The 20103-nt window shown below is 49.6% G+C and overlaps 2 protein-coding genes across 2 annotated transcripts; both read right to left on the minus strand.

The window, feature by feature from the left end:
* Nucleotides 1-619: 619 nt before the first annotated feature.
* Nucleotides 620-6310, minus strand: UNC119 (unc-119 lipid binding chaperone). Its single transcript, XM_077165297.1, has 5 exons — nucleotides 5973-6310; nucleotides 2553-2666; nucleotides 1955-2057; nucleotides 1617-1789; nucleotides 620-1310 (listed from the first exon to the last, which is right to left on the minus strand). Exons 1-5 carry the CDS (start codon nucleotides 6196-6198, stop codon nucleotides 1198-1200), a joined length of 729 nt encoding a protein of 242 aa, XP_077021412.1. The 5' UTR covers nucleotides 6199-6310; the 3' UTR covers nucleotides 620-1197.
* A 782-nt stretch (nucleotides 6311-7092) lies between these two features.
* On the minus strand, nucleotides 7093-19525 carry PIGS (phosphatidylinositol glycan anchor biosynthesis class S). The gene is made up of 12 exons (XM_077165298.1): nucleotides 19404-19525; nucleotides 18993-19132; nucleotides 18785-18896; nucleotides 15543-15632; nucleotides 15164-15255; nucleotides 12908-13115; nucleotides 12523-12665; nucleotides 11602-11716; nucleotides 10310-10455; nucleotides 9567-9667; nucleotides 8580-8790; nucleotides 7093-8215 (listed from the first exon to the last, which is right to left on the minus strand). Exons 1-12 carry the CDS (start codon nucleotides 19435-19437, stop codon nucleotides 7940-7942), a joined length of 1668 nt encoding a protein of 555 aa, XP_077021413.1. The 5' UTR covers nucleotides 19438-19525; the 3' UTR covers nucleotides 7093-7939.
* Between the last annotated feature and the right edge of the window lie 578 nt (nucleotides 19526-20103).

The raw sequence follows: 20103 nt of genomic DNA on the forward strand, positions 1-20103 counted from the left end.
TTAATTTCTCAGATCCACTTGGGTGGGCTGGCCTTGCAGTGCTTATCCCACCGAGGACCTAAACGGTAGGGCCAAGCCCTGCGGATCTCCAACTACTTCGGTTCCTGGAATTCTTCCATTAAGCAGCCCCTCTTTTGGGTCCTGGCTGGGGCGTGTGTGTGGGTGGGGGAGGGATAGGCCTGGGGAGCAGCATCCTGTGCAGGGCAAGGAGATGGCTCCAGACCTCGGGCGAAGTCTTGTCCACCTTTTCCCTTGGAGGAGGGTTAAAAGCACAACCCAGTGGTCTAGTGGCTTCTGGGGTCAGGGAGGGGCAGGGCAGAGAGGAGCGAAGGGCAGGCCACCTCCTCCACCAGTCCTCCGCTCTGGTGTTGAAGGCCCTCAGACCAGCCTCTGCTCTGCTCGGGTCAGCTGGGAGACTTTGAGCCAAATCTTCTGCTCTCAGGATTCCTTCTTTATCCTAAAGGCTGACTCTAGATGCTGAGTGTCGTGTCAAGGCACAGACGATCAGGGACAGCAGGACTCGGGGGTCAGAGGGCACTAAGATACAGGGAAATTTTCTCTACCGTGAACACATTATTGCCCGCCCATCCCCATACCCCAAGCTGGCCAATAGCCAGAGAAGAGAAAAGGAGAGTTTATTGAAAACTATATACAGCTTGTCCAGCCCCTACCACCTGGGCTGGTTGCTCCCATACTTTAGGCAGTGTTTGGTCCCTGGTGGTGGAGAATGGGGCAGGGGACAGGACCCAGACTCCCCCAGGAAGCTTGGTGGCCATACCCCATCATGGATCGTGGTCTGTAAATATACAACTCTAAACATCCTGGAGGTGACAGGCAGGGGACAGGGAATAGACAACTGTTCCAACCTAGATAATCCAGATGGGGAGGACTATTCTGAAACTTAGGCCCAAGAGGGCCCAGCCAGGCTGCCCGAACTCCTGGCTGCTGCTCTCACAAGAGGCCTTCCTGGACATGGAGGCAAACAGGCCCCACCACAGTACCCCAAGGGCTGCAGGAGGCTTGGACTGGGGCCACCAGGTAACTTTCCTCCCAACACTGACTCAGGGGCCAGGGCTCCTGGAGCACTCCCCAAGCAGAAGGCCTGGCTTTGAGAGGTGAGCGTTGGGCAGGTCATGGCTCAGAGCCCAGGACCAGACCCTTCTGTGGTAGGGAACGGCTTGGGCGGGGTGGGGGGTGTCAGGGCGTCCCGCTGTAGGAATAGTCCGCTTTATTGTGCATCACCAGCCGGTCATCCACGAAGTAGAAGCTGTCAGACTGCGTTTCATATGGGTGATGGATCATCTCGTTGACTGCAAGAGAAGACCCAGACAGGCCGGGCAAAGGTCAAGAGCCTGAGCCAGGCCATGCAGGGGCTTCAGATCTGAGGTTGGGGGGTGGGTAGGACTGGGGCAGGCCACATGCTCTCAGAGCTCTCCAGTCTCTTCGAGCCTCACTATCCCTAGAGTGACAAGGGAATGGTGAGCAGGGCACTTGGTGGCAACAGATTCAAGAGACCCAGGGTGGGAAGAAAGGGGGTAAGACCCACATGCCACCCTCCCACCCCCACAGTGTGGTCACTATGCCCTCCCCACACTGGCAAGGCCTTGCCCACGCACTCAGCTCCTCAGAGAGGGGAGGGAAGTCATAGATGTGCTCGCAGGTGTTCTTGCTGCTGGGGATGCAGAAGCCGAAGTGGAAGTCAAAGCTTTTGAGTAGCTGGTTACGGAAGTAGTGCCTCTCGATCATACGGAAGTTGTTGACAGGCTTATCTCCCACTGTGAACTCCACCCTGAGCAAGGGAAGAGGGTGGGGCTAAGCGAGGCCTTGAAATCGGCCAGCTGGCGCGGGGGTCCCGAAGGAGAGAGGCTCAGGAAGAACTCATGAAGAACTCAGGAAGGGCTCACCCCCACCCTCACCCTGGACCCCAGCCCTCACCTCCAGCCCCATGACTCACGTGGCTCCCACCTGCCTCAGGCGGAGGAAGGCAGGTGTGAACTGGTAGCGGACAAAGCGCCCAGCATTGGGGTCCAGGTCCCGCCGGCTGATGGGCAACCGCTCTGCAAGGCACCCCAGCTGGGGTTCAGTGGGCTTCAGGCGGGGGCCCTTGCCCACCCAGGGCTCCACCCGAAGGCCCCCAATCTGTCCAACCTCCCCAGGAGTTCCTGAAGCACAGCAAGGGTTCAGAACCACTGGCCAAATGGTCCTTCCACCTGGGGGTTCTGAGTTAGCACGTCACTAATTTCCACTGTGCCTCCCTAGGCCACAGGAAGCACAGAGGCCTGGGGCCACTGGGAATGCCGTTCCCAGGAATGCCTGCAGAGGGCAGACCAGCAGGGACTGAAGGGGCAGGACCCTTCTCCCAAGATGTCCAACCCCCAGAGACAGATGAGAAGAAAAAGAAGGGTGCCCTGCCCCAGGTCGCTGCCTGAGACCCCTGAGAAGGTTGGGATACAAGCAAGCTCTGAATCCTCTACGGTCTGAGGATTCCCTAGGTAGCCCACTCCACAGCTCTCACCTGCCTCCCTGCCACTGACAGCCCATAGCCCACTCACCTGAGGCTGGAGGCTTCTTGATTTCAAAAAGGACAGTGCCTGAGTCCATGTCCCGAATCTTGAACCTGACAAAGTCGATCTTGTAGATATTCTCCTCAGGGGAGCACAGGTAATCTAGGGGAGACAGGCAGCTGAGCAAGGAAGAAACCCGCCCAGAAGGCTCTCTTGCCAGCCCAGCTTCTGGGGGACCCCAGAGTAGCTACTACTTTCTCTAATTCCTAGGATCACTGCCCTCCAGAAGGAGGAAATTGAAACCCTGCCCTGGAGGAGCCCCACACTGTAGGGAAGACAGAGCTCTGTCGTTGGGGTCTATGGGGAACAAACCCCATCCTTGAGGCCTCTGGGTGTCAGGGAGGGGCAGAGTGGGTGGAGGGCAAGGCCACCTCCCCCACCTTTCCCCCCACCCTGCAGCGGAGCACTCTGTTCCAGGCTTGGCTCTGCCAGAGGGTCTCTCCAGCATAAACCCTCACCATGAGAAAGGCCCAACCTTCAGGAACCTCAGTCTAAATGGGCTGGTGCACCTCTGCCTTGGGAGACACAAAGTCCATCTCTGGAGGAAGTCCCCCAATCCCAGCCCATAGCTGCCCCTGACCCACTACATGTAGATGTGGCAGGCTGGGCTGATCTTGAGGGGACATTCCTGAACATGGGTGGTCCTGGGGCCAGTGAATCACTCCTTCTCTGTGCCCCCTCACTACACACCTCTCCCCCTCAACCCCCTGCTTTCCCATAAGCGGCTTATGGAAGCCCAGCTCTCTTAAGCAGCTTAGCAAAAGCTCTGCTGACTCAAGCCCAAGAGCCTGGAAAACTGTGGAGGGGGGAAGGGGAACAACTTTGACCCCACTCTTGGTTGATGTCCAAAAGGGGGAAATCTTAGCAAGCTGAGGGAACCCCCTCAAAGATCATCTAGGCCAGCCCAGGTTCTGAGCTTCCCTCACCTTGGCCCCCACAGAGAAAAGCACAGGCCGAGCCAGGGTGAAGGTGTGGCAGGGACAGTAGGGGGTGGGGGGTTGTTCTCAGGCCCAGGAGGGAAACCAGGAACAACGAGGGGCATGGCCTGCTCTTGTAGCAGCAACTTCAAGTGCTCTGCTAGGAGAGGCCCTAGCAACAAATAGGAAGGAGAGGCACAGTGGGGGGTGGGGGTGCACAAAGCACATCTTCCCCTGGCTGCCCATCCCCCGGAAATCACTCTCTAGGCCCCTGGGCCATCTTCTATTCCTCTGGGACAGGAAGAGGAAGTGAATGTAAAGTCATTCGCCTCTTCCCAAGCGTGGGGCAGACCCCGCCAGCAAGTTCTGCTGACAGCCTGGGGCCCAGCGGGGGTGGGGTGGGACACAAAGCTTGGGGCAGGGTCAATCACAGCTTGGAGGGTAAAGGAAGGGGGACGGAAGTAGGGAGCCCCTCCTCCTACTGATTTTCATAGAAAGTTAGCACTAGTCTAAAGATGTAGAGAAAAGGTACAGGGCCTAGGGAGAGGCGTGGGAGAGGTGGAAGCAGAGTTCTAGTTGTCCAACTTCCAGCCCCTGGTAAGGCTCCCCTTTTTCCCCTCACTCTCCAGCTTTTCACTGGGGAACAACCTTTGCAGTCTGACTTCATTCTCTTCTACTGTAAATTCGATATACCAAGCCCTCTGTCCTTACAGGAAATGAAGATTGGGGGACACCCATGGCTCAGAATACCACAGCCACTCCCTCCCTTCTGCCAGGGAGTGATGAGGATTGGGACCCAGGGTCAGGCCAGAATAAAGGGCAAAGAGACTGAGGGCTAAAACCACAACTGTTCCCTTCCCCTCAGCCACAAATAGCTCCCTAAGCTGGATTCTGGGTTTGATAATCCAGGAACTGCTAACCTCAGGCCAGTGTGATTAGGGTCAGAAGAGACAAGGGGGTGCCAAGGCAGAGAGCCCTGAGAGCATTCTCATCCCCTGGGGTTCTCAGCTTCTGCAGAGGAAAGGGCTCCCATGAAGCCACTTCCCCTACTCACAGCCCACAGATGCCCCATCTCTGAGGGCTATGAATTTCCCCCCAGATTAGGTGACTTCGTGGGATGTGGGCAGGAAGCCCTTTGAAGTTGCAAAACATCCCCAGGACTCGGGTCAGACAGACCTCCTGACATCGTCTAAAATTCTGCCCCAGAGTTAAGCTGAATCTTCAAAGATGCTGTTACCAACTGGGCTGCAATTGACACCGACGTCAGCCTGGTTTTCCAGCAGTGCCTACTTGGGCAAAGGAGCTCAGCACTCCAGGGGCCCAGTCAAGAATGGCCGCTATCTGGCTCAGACAGGAGGGAGCTGGGCCCTCAGGGGCCCAGGTGCACAAGCCCAGGCATGTCATCATGGCCCTTCCACAGATGCTGCACTTGCAGCTCCAGGCTGCAGGGCTCAGGTCCTCTCCAGCACCTGCACTCCATCCCCACAGGGAGGGACCCCTGGCCCCACCCTCTGACAGAGGGAGCCAGATCCACTGCCTGTCTGAATGCCACCCAATCTTCAAAGTTCAACCACCAACTCTGCCATGAGGCTTCCTAGTGACTTGTTCCTCTGTTTTGAATGCCTACTTGCCTGCCTCCAGGCAGCAGCTCTGCTGAGCCCTCAGGCTTGTAGGTAAAAAGGTCCTATTTACAGAGCACTTACAGCATGCCAAGCACTGTGCAGAGCATTCGATTTTCATAACCCTATGAAGTAGGAGCCACTATCCCCATTTTGCAGATGTAGAAACATGCTCAGAGGGGTGAAGTTACTTGCCCAAGGTTACACAGCCAGTGACATGGCAAAGCTGTAACACACCCAAGCTGTCCAGCTCAGAGACTTCATAGTGGAGACCCTCCCCGCAGCTCCATGAGTGCCTCAGGTAGAAGACAGAACCTGCTCCTCGCTGGAGGGGGGGGCGGGGGGGGGGGGGAGGCAGGAACCCACTCCGTGGTAGGGACGGGGGCCAACCCACGGAAGCGTCCTGCTCAGTTCTGCTCCAGGCCAGGGGGATGCCGCCGGGGCCCCAGCCTTCCTACACGATCTCCGGCGAGGGTTCTGCTGTCAGGAAGCCCTTGGTGGTCTCGATTTTTTCAGGGGCGGGGACTGGGGACAGGCCCCAAAGGGCTCTTGAGGACTGCATGGGTAAGGGGCTATGGTTGCAACTGTTGCCCCACCTCCATCACGAGAAAGGGAATAGGACTCTCAAAAAAAGAAAGCGGTGGGGAAGAAATAAACATTTAAAAGAGAGAAGGGACTCCCAGGGTAATCAAGGGAAGTGGAGACAGTGGAACCTCAGGCTTGGAGCCATAAGGAAGAGGCATAAAGGTAGGGGAGGGGGACGCGGAGGGGCACCGGGTGCGGGAAAGGGGGCCGGGGCTCCGTGCGCCGTCAGGGCCCTGCTGCCCGCGCGCTCTCGCGCCCGCGGGCGGCGCTCCCTCGCCGGCGCTCACCGCCAGTGATCCGCTGCAGCCCCAGCACGTCCTCCGGCCCGATCGGCTGCTTCCTCTGCAACGGCCCTGGCCGGGGCCTGGGGCCCGCCTCCAGCTCTGACTCAGATCCGGATTCGGATTCCGCCGGCGGCTTTGGCTCGGCCTTGGGCTCCACGTTTGGGCCCGAAGCCCCACGAGCCGGTTCCGCCTCCGTCCCGGCGCCGCCGCCGCCCTTCTTCACCTTCATGGCCTCGCAGGCCCGCGGCTCCTACTGCCGCCACCGCTGCCTGCGCCGGCTGGAGCCGGGGAAGGGGAGCGACCGCAACCCCGCCCCCGGCCGGGGCCCCAGGTACCGCTCCGCCCCTCCACCGGGGTGGGCCCCAACCCAACCCCGCCCACCCGCCGCAGCCCGGCGGAAAGGGGGCGGCGCGGCGGATCGACGCTCTCCCTGGGCTTCATTCTTTCGGTAGATGTTTCAGGGGGTTCTCCCTACAGCTCCTGGCTGTGCGCCAGTCACTCTGCCCTTGACCCATCAAGCTCGTCCCAGCCTTCGGGGTCTTTGCCTGCGACGCTCTTCTCCTATATGGTCTCTTCTTGTCCACTTGGTCCCAGCTCAAATGCCATCTGCTCAAAGGCCCCCAGCAGTCCCACTTTTAAGTACACCCTTCCCCCCCACCCCAGCTGCTATCTGATCAGCCTGTTTTTTCTTTCTAGTACAGTTACCTGAAGTTATTTTAACTTGCTCCCCGACCCTTCTCCCTAAAAGATCAACTCTGTGAAAGCAGAACCTGTCTGCTTCATTCCCCATATACCCCCAGCCTCAAGCAGTGTCCAGAAAAGCCAGTGCTCTATAAATTTGCTTTTTACTAACTGATGAATTAATATTTGTTAGTACTCACTGATTCTCTCCCAGAGCCTTTGCTAAGATGCAGAAATAGCTGCAGCAGCCTTGTTGGACAACCCAGTATGCACAGAGAGATAACAACCCAGGTGTCCTGCCCTACAGAACAGAGACAGGCAAAGCACATGGCCAGGTGGAGGTGAGGCAGGCCTGTGAACCCAGGAGGGTAGATACCAGGAAACGGTCACTTACACGTGATTGAAAGAATTCAAAGTATACCCATCCTTCACATGATTCTAATTCATATTCAACCAATGTTTATTGAGAGCCTAGTATGAGCCAGATACCTTTATATGCTTTACCTCGTTCAATCCTCATAACCACCTAGTGAAAGAGGTATCATTAGTGCCATTTAACAGGCAAAGAACTGAGGCTCAGAGAGATTAAGTGGCTTATCAAAAGCTCCACAGATGACAAGTGCAGAAGAAAGGATTTAAACTCAGGCCTATTTAATTCCAAGTCCAGAACTTTTCTCACTGTACCACACTGCCTTTCTAAGTGGGTGAATGGAATCTCTCCCACACACACAGCACTAGGTCCTGAGCTGCTTGCTGTCTTCTGGACTCTTATCTGGCTGTACCAAGAGGCATGGCCAGCCAGGCGGGAGGGGAGGAGGCCCCAGAAGTGACCTATGCCTGGCCCTTCCATCACAGCAGTGCTGGGGCTCTCCCGGAGGGATCAGAGAGAAGTGTTGAGTCGGGGGATCCAACCCAGGAACCCAGGGCTTTCCCCTAACATTGCCTTCTTGGTAGGAGAGGAATGTGCCATGTTGAGAAACAGGACAGAGTCACAAGCTGCCCCTGGCCTAGAAAGAAGTCAGCAGGGGCCTTCAAGTTCAAGTCAGATATGGAGACCCAGATGATGCCACTTTTTGAGGAGTGGGGTGATGGGGGAAAATGGAGCCCAGGAAATGGGACAAGAGGAGAGGTGAACCCATCCTGGAGTGCTGTACTTTGGTTGTTGGAGAGGCAGTGGAGGCGGCTAGAGACAAACAAGTCGTCCTGGCAGGCTCCCTTTATAAGTCTCTCAATCAAACACCTCCCACCCTGGCCAGAAAAGAAGAGTCCCTACTGAGATGTTGTCCTGCTCAGTCTATCTTCTCAGGCTTCTTCCAGGACTTGCGTGTCTCTAAGAAGATCTTGGCCAGGGACAGGAGGATGGGCACAGCCATGGGCAGGAAGAGTGGGATGTAGATTGCAAACTTCTGGTCATCAGGGAAATAAAGGAGATGGAGGAGTGAGGGGTCAAAAAAGGCACGCTCTGAGGATGTCACAGCTTCCTGGCTGGCAGTGAAGGCAGAGGCCAGGTGTCCAGCGGCCAACTCCTCTGTCGCTTTCTGGACTGCAGCTACCGCTCTGTACACCTAGAAATAGGAGCATTTCAGTGGAAAGTGTGCCTTCTGTCTACCAGGGCCTACAGTTTGCATAAGGTATGTGAAAGGTTATGGGGGTATTTTCTTAGAGGCAGTGGAGGAGGCTAGAGACGAACAAGTCATTCCGGGCAAGCCCCATTTATGTGCCTCTCAATCAAACACCTCCTTCCCTGCTCAAAATCTCATACTCCCATTTCATCTCCTGCTGTGGAGCTGGTACTGCCCACTGAGGCACTTAAGGATGGCAGGCCCACACATGCCCTGGTGGTATGTGAGAACTGGCTCTCTTTGGTCTCACCACACACTGGCCCTCGCTGGATTCTGAGGCCACAAAGTCCACCCCATGCCCATTTACCTCAGATGCCACATCATCCTTGATAACAATGTTGCTGATCTTGCCCAGAAGCTGGGCCAGGGAGGTGAGGGTGGTGGTGGCCGTGGCTAGGTTCTCCACTGATCGAGCCCAGAGCAGCCGGTCCAGCTCCCACGTCATTAGCCCTTCACTCCTCGGCCCAGAAAGCAGACATTTCAGAGGCACCTGGGGCTGAGCAATCCCAAAGAGCAGCCTGCAGGAAGAGAAAAGTAAGATCAAGATGGCTGATACGAGAAAGTGGTAGAAGGCAGCTAAGATTCCTCAAATATCTGCCCCAAAGCCAGATTCTTGACCTTACTCAGAACCACAGGGCTTATGGGGAAGTGCCTCAGGGTCTGGGTCTGGGGAGTCAGCAGCAAAACCCAGGAATCAGAGCCCTAAATCCTACTTCAACCAGTGTTTCCACTTTTACCTATTTCTATATATGAATTTCCAAGATCTTACTTGAAAAAGGTTCCATGGCTAAAAAATATCTGATCAAGTATACTGATTTAGTTTAATCCCCTCACCCTCTCTACCCTCTCTTTGGACAAACGGGCCCCTGGGACTTAGAGATAAGGGATGATCCAGGGCCACCTATGACAAGGCTTGGGTGCAGTGCCTCTCTAATTCTGCACCCAGGGTAGACACTGCTAATCGATCAGAAGAATACTCTTTCTTGATGAACTCAGAAACAACCGTAGAATCCATCGATCACTCAGTACAAGAATTAACAGCTGTTTCCTCAAGCACCCCTAATCACACCTCATGGACCTGACATTCATGAGTCTACCTTTCTTAAAAGGGAGCTTGTCCCACAACTAGACCTTCTTAGGAAAAGGAAGATGCAATCTTTGGAAACCTCTCCGAGCAAGGTATTCCTGCCAGGTGAGATTTCATTCTGATCTGAAATTCCCACCCTCTACAGTCAAGGAGATTGTCGCTAGACTCTCAGTGGCATGCCCCCAAGTGGATCACCCGGGACCTTACCGCAACTGAGCCAGGAACACCTCCATTACCCGCACCATGTCTACCTCCACTCTCACCGGCAGCCCTGAGGCATTGTAGGCTTTGGGGTCTACGTTGTATATCTGAAAGGAGGGATGAGGTTGCCACACCATCACGCCAGGAATGTGCACAGTTCTGCCCCAGACACCCCTGGCGACCATGTGCAGAGCTGTGCACAGAGAAAGGAAGGACAGTCTCTGTCCTTTAGAAGCTACAGCTAACACTTACTGGGAGCTTTACATAAATTATCTCAATTATCCCCTCAAAAGACCTGTAAAATGATATTTTTATCTCATTTTAGAGTTTTCACCTATGAAGAACTCCTAGTCTAAAGTTGGGAGACAAAAATTCCCAACTTTGCAAGCCTCCCACACATAGGGCCAAGATTAAAAATGTATACAAAGGGCAGGCCGCGGCGGCTCAGTGGCAGAGTTCTTGCCTGCCATGCTGGAGACCCGGGTTCAATTCCCAGTGCCTGCCCATGTTTAAAAAAAAAATGTACACAGAATAGTCCTAAGTAAGTGCAAAAGGTCATATTACATAAAACACTGACAGAGATAAGAAACAGTGGGGCAGGTTGAGGAAGGGAATGAGCACAGAGCACCTCACTGCCTTGGTGCCTATAGCTGGTGCCTCCCCCTCCTCCACCAACAGAAGGAAGAGTCTCAGGGAACATCTCTCTGTCACTGAAGCTTGAGTTCTGGGGTATGCAGTGTGACTATTACCATAATGCCACCCCAGCGGGGGCTGTGGAAGGCATTGGTGGCCACCAGAGCCCCGTCCTTGTCCTGAATGTAGAGGGGAGAGTGGGCAAGCTCAGGCACGTAGAGTAAAAAGTTGAGCACAGGGTAAAGAGAAGCAGCGCTGGATCCTGTGGCACAGAGAGAAGGGTAGACAGAACACCAAAACACAATGGACCTAGCTTAGTTCCAGATCAGCCTCTAATGTGCCAGTCACTCACTTCGGGCCTCAGTTTCCCAACTGCCCATCTCTACCATACCCTCCAGTCTTGGGTTTCTGTGGCAAAGGACCTCTGAACACTCTCCCAAGGTCTGCCACAAGGAAAGACTGCAGTCCTTATTCCCAAAAGGCCCCAGAAATCCCCCCACCTCTAAGAGGCGCCCTTGATTGTCTAAACCAGCTCTCTCGGCAAGTGCCACACTGTATCCATATTGCTAGAGCTAGATTTATGCACAAGTATAGCTCTGATCTTCATGTCAGTTCCCTGCTTAATATTCTTCAATGGCTAGTCATTAATTTTGGGTTAAAATTCAAACTCCCTAATGGGGTCCTTTATGATCTGGTGCCTGGTTGCCTTGCCAGAGCCTAACCTTTGGTCACTCCCTCACAGCTCAGCCACACTCAACTACTCTGAACTTCCCTTTTCCTGAAAGCCTCTTCTATCTCTGTAGTCATCACTGCCATGAAGCAGTCCCTCAGCCAATGTTTGTTGAATGAATGAATGGAGAAAGATTTTGCCATTCAAGTGCTGCCCTTCCACGCCCCTTGGTCCACACTGGCCTACCTCTAGTGTCTGGAATCCCACCATTAGCAACAGACTCAGTCTTGTTTGCCTGCATGACAGCTCTTGGGCCCACCTTGTTCACACTTTCTCTCCCTGGGCTTTACCCCAAAAATGAAAAACTACAATCCTCGTTTAAAGCTTCTTTAACCTCAATCAGTAGAGCTATCAATTCAAATTCTGTCTCCATCTTCTTATGCTGTTGTCTGTCTATCTTTCCTACATGTGTGACACTTTCTTTCCTAGATGGCTTTAGGGAGGGGGGCCCAGCCTATCCATTCTTTTGTTTGAAAATGCTTTACTAAATGCTTTTGGATACAAAGGATGGAGATGTCAAGAGAGCATTGTGAAATAGGGACCTTAATCCCTAGCACTTCCCTGACTCCCAGGCCAACCCAACTTGGGAACCATCACTATATATAACCTTCACCCCAGACTGGGCATTCAGGGTCTCTCCCTGGTCTGGCAGAAAGGCCCTCGGCCTCCGGTGCTCACCCAGCCGGGACTCCACTGGATTGATGACATGGGGGAGGCTGTGAGCTGCCAGGTGGTAGCTGGAGGAAGCTGGGTCAAAGCGGGGATTTACCCCCAACATTGCATAGTAAAGGATCTGTGGAGCAGAGAGTAAGGTTATTTTGTCTGTTGATTTTTATTTCATTTAATCCCCCCCAAAAAAGATATGATGTGGCTAAAAAAAGATACAACCAGTACAAGGCAAAATATAATAAACAAAATCAGAGCTGAGAGAAAATAAATGTAGGAAAATAAATAGAAATAAGGAAGCCCAGGGTAAAGTTGATACACTAATTACAAGCTTTGAAAACCAACATCTTTTATCAAGCATCCTACCAACCTAAACAAAGAAGGAAACAAAGAGTTGCATAATTCAGTGTCCAGTGGGTAAAATCAAGCACTATTCAGATTTAACTGCTCCCACTACACCAAGTCGGATAAAATTTTCTTCCACATTTTTACCAAAAGGACATTGTGTGATACACTGTGAAACACTCTTTGCAACATTTTTATTGTAACAATAAGAACATTTCTCAGGAAGCTTTTTTTGTTAATAACATTCTTTAAGGATGGCTAATGGCATAACATCCAGCACAACTGACAAAAATCATTCTAGAAGGAGCCATAAGGAAGCTGGTTAGTTAACAAACATGGATGGAATACCCCAAGCTGCACCAAGAAGGGAAAGTAAAGTCACTAGAACTCTCCCTTAAAACACATACACCCAATGGGACCTGCCCTAATCATGCTCACATAAATATACATACATAGGAAACTACTAGCATGTCAGCAAGCTCTAAGAGAGGGAGGTACAGACTGCACTTGTAAATTCTAAATATGTATGGACTCTGAAAAGAATGGTGCAGCCGGGTGGAAGAATTCGCAACTTGCTCCCAGTCTCACCTGAGAGTCTACAGAGAAGTTGCCGGCAGCACTGAGGGCATTCAGGAAGGGCTGCACATGGCTCTGGACAGCCCCTTCGATGTCCCAGTGGACGTCATGGGACTTGGGGTCTGGGTTGAGTAAACTGAAGGTGATCTCATAACCTATAGAAACAGGGGTCAGAGAAGTCAGAAGACAAGTGGGGAGCAAGGAAGAGGTTTCCCCTCTGGAATTAGGTGGTCGCCATCATGGAGCCAAAGGGAGAAAAAAACTGGACAGGGAGTACTGGGGGCGTTAAGAGAGAAGAAAGGAGTAAAGAGTTTGCAAGTGAATCCCCCTCCTACCCCACTGCCTCCATGCAATTCATTCTCCTCTCCCTTCCAACGGCCAAGCCCAGTCATTCTACCTAAGCTGGACTTGAGAGGCCGCCTCTTATCTGGGCTCCACTTGTCCTCTGGAAGATGGTCAGCCAGGGCAGCAGCAAGCACATCCTTCGTCAAAGACATGGCCTGAGCTAGCTGGACTATGCGGCGACCAATGATGTTAAAGGCCTCCCGGTGCATCAGCCCCCGCACAAATGCTGTCCTCTTGGGTCCAATGTAGCTCATCTTGTCCTGTGAGGGGTGAGCAAAGGAGAGGATGCCCAGGTTCCACGGCTCAGGGAGGAAAGCAGTAGTGCACTTTGGCTCCTATCTACAAGAATCTGGCCTTTTGCCATGAGTGACAAGCCTACACCTCTCTTTAGATGGAAAATGGGCTATTAACTCAGCGTTTCTGAGCTACGGGTACATATGAGTGTTTTAATTAGTTTCAGGGCAGTTTCCTTCTTTTCCCCAGTAGATAGAAGCCTAGACAGAATCTAAAGTTTCAGGGGATGGTAAAACGGTGAGCTGGAAACTAAAGGATGGCATGCTGAGCAAAACAAAAGCACAATAAGCTAATGGAAAGTCTGACGGAAGAAAATGGCACTGGCAAAGAGGCAAGTGCAAGAATGTGCATAGCAGCATTATTTCTAATAGTAAAAAACTGGAAACAATTCATTTGTCCTTCAGCAACAGAATGGATAAATTGTGACATGTTTATACAATGAAACATTAGACAAAAGTAAAAATGAATGTATTACATTCAACTATGTGAATTATCCGGGATGATTCCCAGATATAATATTGAACAAAATAAAAGGTGCCGAAGAACACATACAATAGTATACCATTTATACAGAGTTCAAAAATACCAAAAATTAAATAAATTATTTAGAGATACAACATGTGATAATACTGTAAAGAAAAGCAAGACAATGATACATACAAAATATGGCAGCTTTGGGATAGAAGGGAGTGGAATATGATGACATTGGTGCATGGAGGCTCCAGCTACATTGTAAGCTGGAGGTGGGAACATAGATGTTCATTAAAGATGTTCATTAAAATGTTCTTTTCACCCTCCCCCTGTCTACATGGGACATGACTCCCAGGGGTGTAGACCTTCCTGGCAACATGGGACAGAAATCCTAGAATGAGCTGAGACTCAGCATCAAGGCATTGAGAAAACCCCTAGAATGAGCTGAGACTCAGCATCAAGGCATTGAGAAAACCCCTAGAATGAGCTGAGACTCAGCATCAAGGGATTGAGAATACCTTCTCGATCAAAAGGGGGAAGAGCGAAATGAGACAAAATAAAGTGTCAATGGCTGAGAGATTCCAAACAGAGTCGAGAGGTTATACTAGGGGTTACTCTTACTCATTAAATAGATATCACCTTGTTAGTCAAGATGTAAAGGAGAGGCTGGAGGGAACTGCCTGAAAACCTAGAGCTGTGTTCCAGTAGCCATGTTTCTTGAAGATTGTTGTACAATGATATAGCTTTTACAATGTGAGTATGTGACTGTGAAAACCTTGTATCTGATGCTCCTTTTATCTACCTTATCAACAGACAAGTAAAACATATGCAATAAAAATAAACAATGGGGGAAAAAATGTTAAAACAAATTTAGATTGAAATGCTAGTGATCAATGAAAGGGAGGGGTAAGGGGTATGGTATGTATGAATTTTTTTTCTGTGTCTTTTCATTTCTTTTTCTGAATTGATGCAAATATTCTAAGAAATGATCATGATGATGAATACACAACTATGTGATGATATTGTGAATTACTGATTACATATGCAGAACAGAATGATCAAAAGTTAAGAATGTCTACGTTTGTTGTTTATATATATTTTTTAATTTTTTAATTAATAAAAAAGTTCTTTTTATCTTTTCATAAGAATTAAATATTTCATTTTCAATTTTAAAAGAAAATGGTACATGGTATGGTTCCCCTAGCCTCCTGCTCATAAAGTAAGAAGGTCGTTGTATCCACTGTCTGAATTACCATCACAACCCATTCGAACCAGCTTCTTTCTTTTTAATCCTACTGATTTTTCCCCCCAACTTCACGTTGTCTCAGGAGTTTTAGCTATATACATGAGTCTGGTCTTGGATTTAGAAAGACCTAGAGTTAATGAATAAATCACTGTTTGCAATCTTTTCCTTAAGATTTGGAGCATTTTCTGTAGGGAAAGGAAGAAATGGGCAGCAATACTACAAGAAGGAGGTTGACCTAGGTAGGAGAGGACTAGTTGAAGGGAGAAGGCAAGGCTGCAAGCTCCCTGCGTATCTTACCTGGGGAAGGAGTGAGGAGTATTCAGAGATCACGTACATAGTCAGGGAGCCCTCCGGTTGCTCCTGTGGCTCAGCTAACATGGCTTCGGCCTCTGGAGACAAGTGCAGATGATGTAGCAGGAGGGAAAACCCCAACCCACCCTTACCCCCCAAAGAGTGCCAAAGTCATCCCTATAGCTCCTACTCATACCCAGCTGACCCAGTGTGGGTAAGCCACACGACCTCTCTGGCTCTCAGTAGCCCAAGGAGAAACACTAGGTGCCTCGTTACCAGCTTTCCCAGAGAGGTTTTGGAGATAAGACAATATATGGAAGCTACATACTTAAAAGATCAGAAGGAAAAAGAGGGGTTCGTATTAAAATGGTGCCCTTTTCTATACCTTGCACACTGCCCAATGACAGGGCCTCCTCCTCATGGTCCAAAGCCCTCCGATAGGCCTTCTGGAAACGGCATTTGATTTTCATTTTGTCTGGGAGGGAAAGGAAGACGCATGAGAGGATGGGAAAGTCTCAAATCTCCGTCCACCTACCCAGCCTTATCACTGTCTGGTGTCTCGGGACAGCAAGATGATTGTTTGCAGAAACACCAAGAAGCACTCCACTTCTTCTAACTGCCCCAGCTTCTGCCTCTGCCGATATGCGCATTGGTCCTTCAACTGGAAGTATCCTCCCCCTGGGAAATTTATTAGTTTATTCAATACATTAATAAGTGAAAGGAGAAAAAACATATGATCGTCTTAAAAGGTACCCCAAATACTCAAGAAATTCAATGAACACTCCTAATAAAAACAAAATGCATACTAAATGACAAAGTTATAAATACAGACCCATTGCTGTAGTAATAACAAGGGTGCCTATCTCCTCTATTCTTGTTCTATATTATTCAGCATTCAAGGCTCCTGGGTGGAATACAGATTAGATTCTGTAAGGATAGCCTCAAGGTTATCTATACATGTAAGGCAATACCAAAAGGTTTACTTTTCCTCAAACTTGACAAGCTGAGCCTAAAATATACTGGGAAAATTCTTTATAGAAGAATTCCAGGTCATACATACAGAAGAAATGATAGAATTAGAAAATCCACATTTTGCAACAACTAATAAACCAGTCAGGTGAAAGACTGATGGGGAACATTAAAATACAGAGATGAGGCTGACAACATCTGAACTCACTAAATAATCTTTGTATCACCAAAAGTGGAATCACAAAGCATTTTATATGTTTTATGATATAACACGATATAAAGTACATTGCACCACCAATGAAGTATTCTTGCCTAAGAAAACGGAACCTGACTTTAATCAAATTTCTAGAACTAATTAACTATGGATAATAGAGGAACAAGTTAAATTAAACTATGAGGAAGCAATCTGCCAAATCCAGAATGTGAGATGTTCTATAAAACAAATGACCCAGATTCTCCAACAAATCAACGGCATGAAAAGAAGTGGGGAGCTATAAATAATAAAAAAGACAAAAGAGACCTTTGAGATATAACAACCAAATGCAATCCTGATTAGAAAAATCAGCTATAAAAGGACACCTTTGAGTTAACTGAGAAAAGCTGAATATAATCTGAGAATTAAATGATATTAAGGAATTACTGCTAACTCTGTTAGGTGTGATAATGGTAGTTATGTTTTTTTTTTTTTTTTCTGCATGGGCAGGCACCGGGAATTGAACCCAGTCTCTGGCATGGTAGTTATGTTTTTTGAAAAAAAAAAAACCTTCAGTGACTTCTCATCCAGAGTAAAAGACCAAATTTCCATAATGGCCTGCCAGGCCCTAGCTGTTCCCCCTTTACTGTAGCTCTGGTCTTATTTCATTTGCTATTACTGTCTCCCTCATTTGCCTCACTTCAGCCACAATGGCATCCTTCACTGTTTCTGAAAATCCCCATACCTACCTCAGGATCTCACACTTGCTTTTGCCTCTGCCAAGAATGGTCTTCCCCCACAGATATCAGCATGGCTCATCCCCTCATCTCTTTTAGTCCTTACTTGAATGTCCCATTGGCAATGAGGGCTTCCCTGGGAACCCTATCCAAAAATGCAATGCCACCTTCATCTCCCAAGAAAACCTCTCTACCCCCTTAACTGCTCTGTTTTTCTCCTTTCATCACCTAACATACATTTTACATATCTTCTTTTTATTTTTGTCTGTCTTTTTTCACTGACTTATCCCTAGAAACTAGAATATTAGACACTATATAATAGGTACTGAATGAATATTGTTGATTTGTTGAGTAAATGAACAACCCTATTATATCTCTATAAAGAGAAGAGAAAACCAAGGTTTACAGAGGTTGACAACCTCACACAAATAAGCAGAAGAACCAAGGCCTGAATCTAGCTCTCTGACACCAAATTCCATATGCTTAGTCTCTGCACTATATGACCCTAACAGTATACCCATAGAACTGAACACTGTGTCATCAACTATGAAGTGGTCCATGAGAAATGTAAAAAAAAAAAAAATCAAATTGCAAACAGATATGAGATATGATCCAAATTTCACTTAAAAATAATAATGTGTGCATGCACATTAGGTAGAACCACATGAAATGAGATTTTTTTTTAAAATGTCTTGACCAAGGCTAAAGAGTTAGAAAGCAAAGAGCACCCAGGCATTCCATTAACTGAACCCAGCCTACATCTCCAGTCACTCCCAATTTTTTACTTCATGCTCCACTAAGGTGCAACTGCTCAGAGATCCCCGCAACATGCTGGTTTACCCCTCCATACACCTGTCTGCACAAGAGGCAGTATTATTGTCTACTGCCTTTACTGGTTAAAAGCTTGAACACTGGAATCAGGCCTGGGCTTAAATCTCAGCTCCACCTCTTACTAGTTTGTGTGATCTTGAACAAGTTAAACTCTCTAAATCTTGGTTTCATCATTTATAAAATGGAGATCGTAATGTTGAAGAGGCTTAAATGAGGCAGCATGTGCATAGTTCTTCACTGAGTTTTTGGCACACTGGGAGCAACAGCTAATATTAGCTATAGTTTTTACTGGCTGATGCTAGTCCCTTTGCCTGGAATTCTCTCTCTCCCCTCCCTATCTATCCTTAATCCTTACACATTCTTTAAAAATCTGCCTTTAAAATGACCTCAAAACTTTCTCTGCTTTTCTTTCTACCCAGTTAAATCCTCCTTCTTAAATGCTATCCCTGTTTCTTGTATACTTCTACTATAATTTCTTTATCTAAGTATCTTTCTCTGGTTATCAATTCTTATTCATCTCCCAGTTCCTGGCAACTAAGAAAAGCACCTAACACTTGGAAAAGCATTTCATTTTCAGCTGAATAAGGCCTGTATACAATTCAATTTGATTTCAAAGTCTGTGTTCTTTCCATTACATCCCATTTCCTGACCTATTCCCAAAGAGGCATCAACTGCTACTGCTCAGTTATTTTACTTTATAAATGAAATTGGCATATTAATGTTGGACAACGAATGTAAAGCTACTTTTCTTCTAATCAAACACACTGTTCCTTCAGAGAGGGCTTTTAACCATAAGCTTTTAACTACTTGTATGGGACACCCAGGCCTCTCCTTACCCAACCCATCTATGAACTAAGCTCAGACCGGAGGGCCAGCCCTAACCCCTCAGGAACTTACACTTCAGCGGGATCTCTCTCTCATGCACAACAGTGAAGGGTAACTTCTCCTGGTCATCCAGGGGCACAGACTCCCGAGCAAACACCACAGTGACAGGCACCGTGAGCCGGAGCTGTGGACAGGGGAGTCAGGGCCATCAGTTGAGTCTTCGCCTTACCGGTGGGTTGTCCTCTGATCTCCCCTCCCCACACAGACGCCGAGGTCTCACCTGCAAGGCATTCAGTCCACTGATCTGGGAGTAGGGTAACGGGGCCCGGTAGGTCTCCGTGGTTTTCCACCAGAGCGGTAGCCCCAGCACTATCGCCACCGCAGCGAAGAAGAGGGCGGCGCGCTTGCCACGGATCACCTCTGGGGGTATGGGGAACTGACTGAGGCGCCGGGAGCGGGCTCAGAGGCCCGCCCAACCCCCGACGCGAAGGAGACCCAATAACTGGGGACCAGAGGCACCCGGCCTGCGTTCGTAAAAATCCCGGTCCGAGGCGCTTTGGCCCAAGTCTGAAGGGAGTCCAGACCCACCCCATCTGCGGGACCTATAGTGCACCGCCATCCCCCCCCCCCCCCCTTGCATTCCTCCCTTGGAATCCGCGAGCTGCAGGCCGCCGCCCGAATCCCACCGCACCTGTATCTGTGGCTGCGGCCCCAGCGGCCGCCATACTCGCTTCCGGCTGCTCAGGACGCCGAGGGGCGGAGCTAAGTGGCCTTCTCCAATCGGAAACCCCCTCAGGAGGGGCGGGACCACGGCGGTGTCCTCCGCCAAACGCCAGCTGCGTTCCTGGCGCGCAGGCGGGAGAAAGCGGGCGCGCGGTGGGCGGGGTCCTCAAGGAGCGGCTTGAGGGTTTTGAAAGTGTTCCCGGCCAAGGCGAGGAGCGGCTCGCGGCTGTGCGAGTTTCCCTGCTTCCTTGTAGAACACACTCCCAGCCCAGGGATTAAAAACGCAAACGTTGCTATTGTTAAATACTGGCTGGGCGACCATGAGTAAATGTTTTCACGTCTCTGAGCCCCGGTTTTTATCCGAGAAAACGTAGATACTAAAATGAGGCCATTCTTCTTGTAAAGAACCTGGCACGTGGAAAGCACTCAAACGTCAACTATCACAATCATTGTTTATCATCCCTCTCAGAACTCTCCTTCCTGGCGCCCTCTCTTCAAACTTCAAGCTAGTACCTTTTGGCATAATTGGCTCGTCCAGTCTTTCTAAATACATTTTGAACTAATTTCCAACTTGTAAAAAAGTCTGAACACTTCACTTTAATATCTCGAAAATTCACGAGCACAGACTCTGGATCCTAATCACATGGGTTCAGATCCTGTGTTCACTG

The sequence above is a fragment of the Tamandua tetradactyla genome, chromosome 6 (assembly GCF_023851605.1).
Source record: "Tamandua tetradactyla isolate mTamTet1 chromosome 6, mTamTet1.pri, whole genome shotgun sequence".
NCBI lineage: Eukaryota > Metazoa > Chordata > Mammalia > Pilosa > Myrmecophagidae > Tamandua > Tamandua tetradactyla.

Coding starts and splice junctions, on each gene's coding strand:
- UNC119 (XM_077165297.1), bottom strand. CDS start 6,198: ATGAAGGTGAAGAAGGGCGGCGGCGGCGCCGGGACGGAGGCGGAACCG. Junction 2,058..2,552: donor CAAGAAGCCTCCAGCCTCAG/GTGAGTGGGCTA, acceptor GGTGCCTTGCAG/AGCGGTTGCCCATCAGCCGG. Junction 1,790..1,954: donor CTGAGGCAGGTGGGAGCCAC/GTGAGTCATGGG, acceptor TCCCTTGCTCAG/GGTGGAGTTCACAGTGGGAG.
- PIGS (XM_077165298.1), bottom strand. CDS start 19,437: ATGGCGGCCGCTGGGGCCGCAGCCACAGATACAG. Junction 19,133..19,403: donor GGCCGCAGCCACAGATACAG/GTGCGGTGGGAT, acceptor CCATACCCCCAG/AGGTGATCCGTGGCAAGCGC. Junction 15,633..18,784: donor GAGAGAGATCCCGCTGAAGT/GTAAGTTCCTGA, acceptor TTTCCCTCCCAG/ACAAAATGAAAATCAAATGC.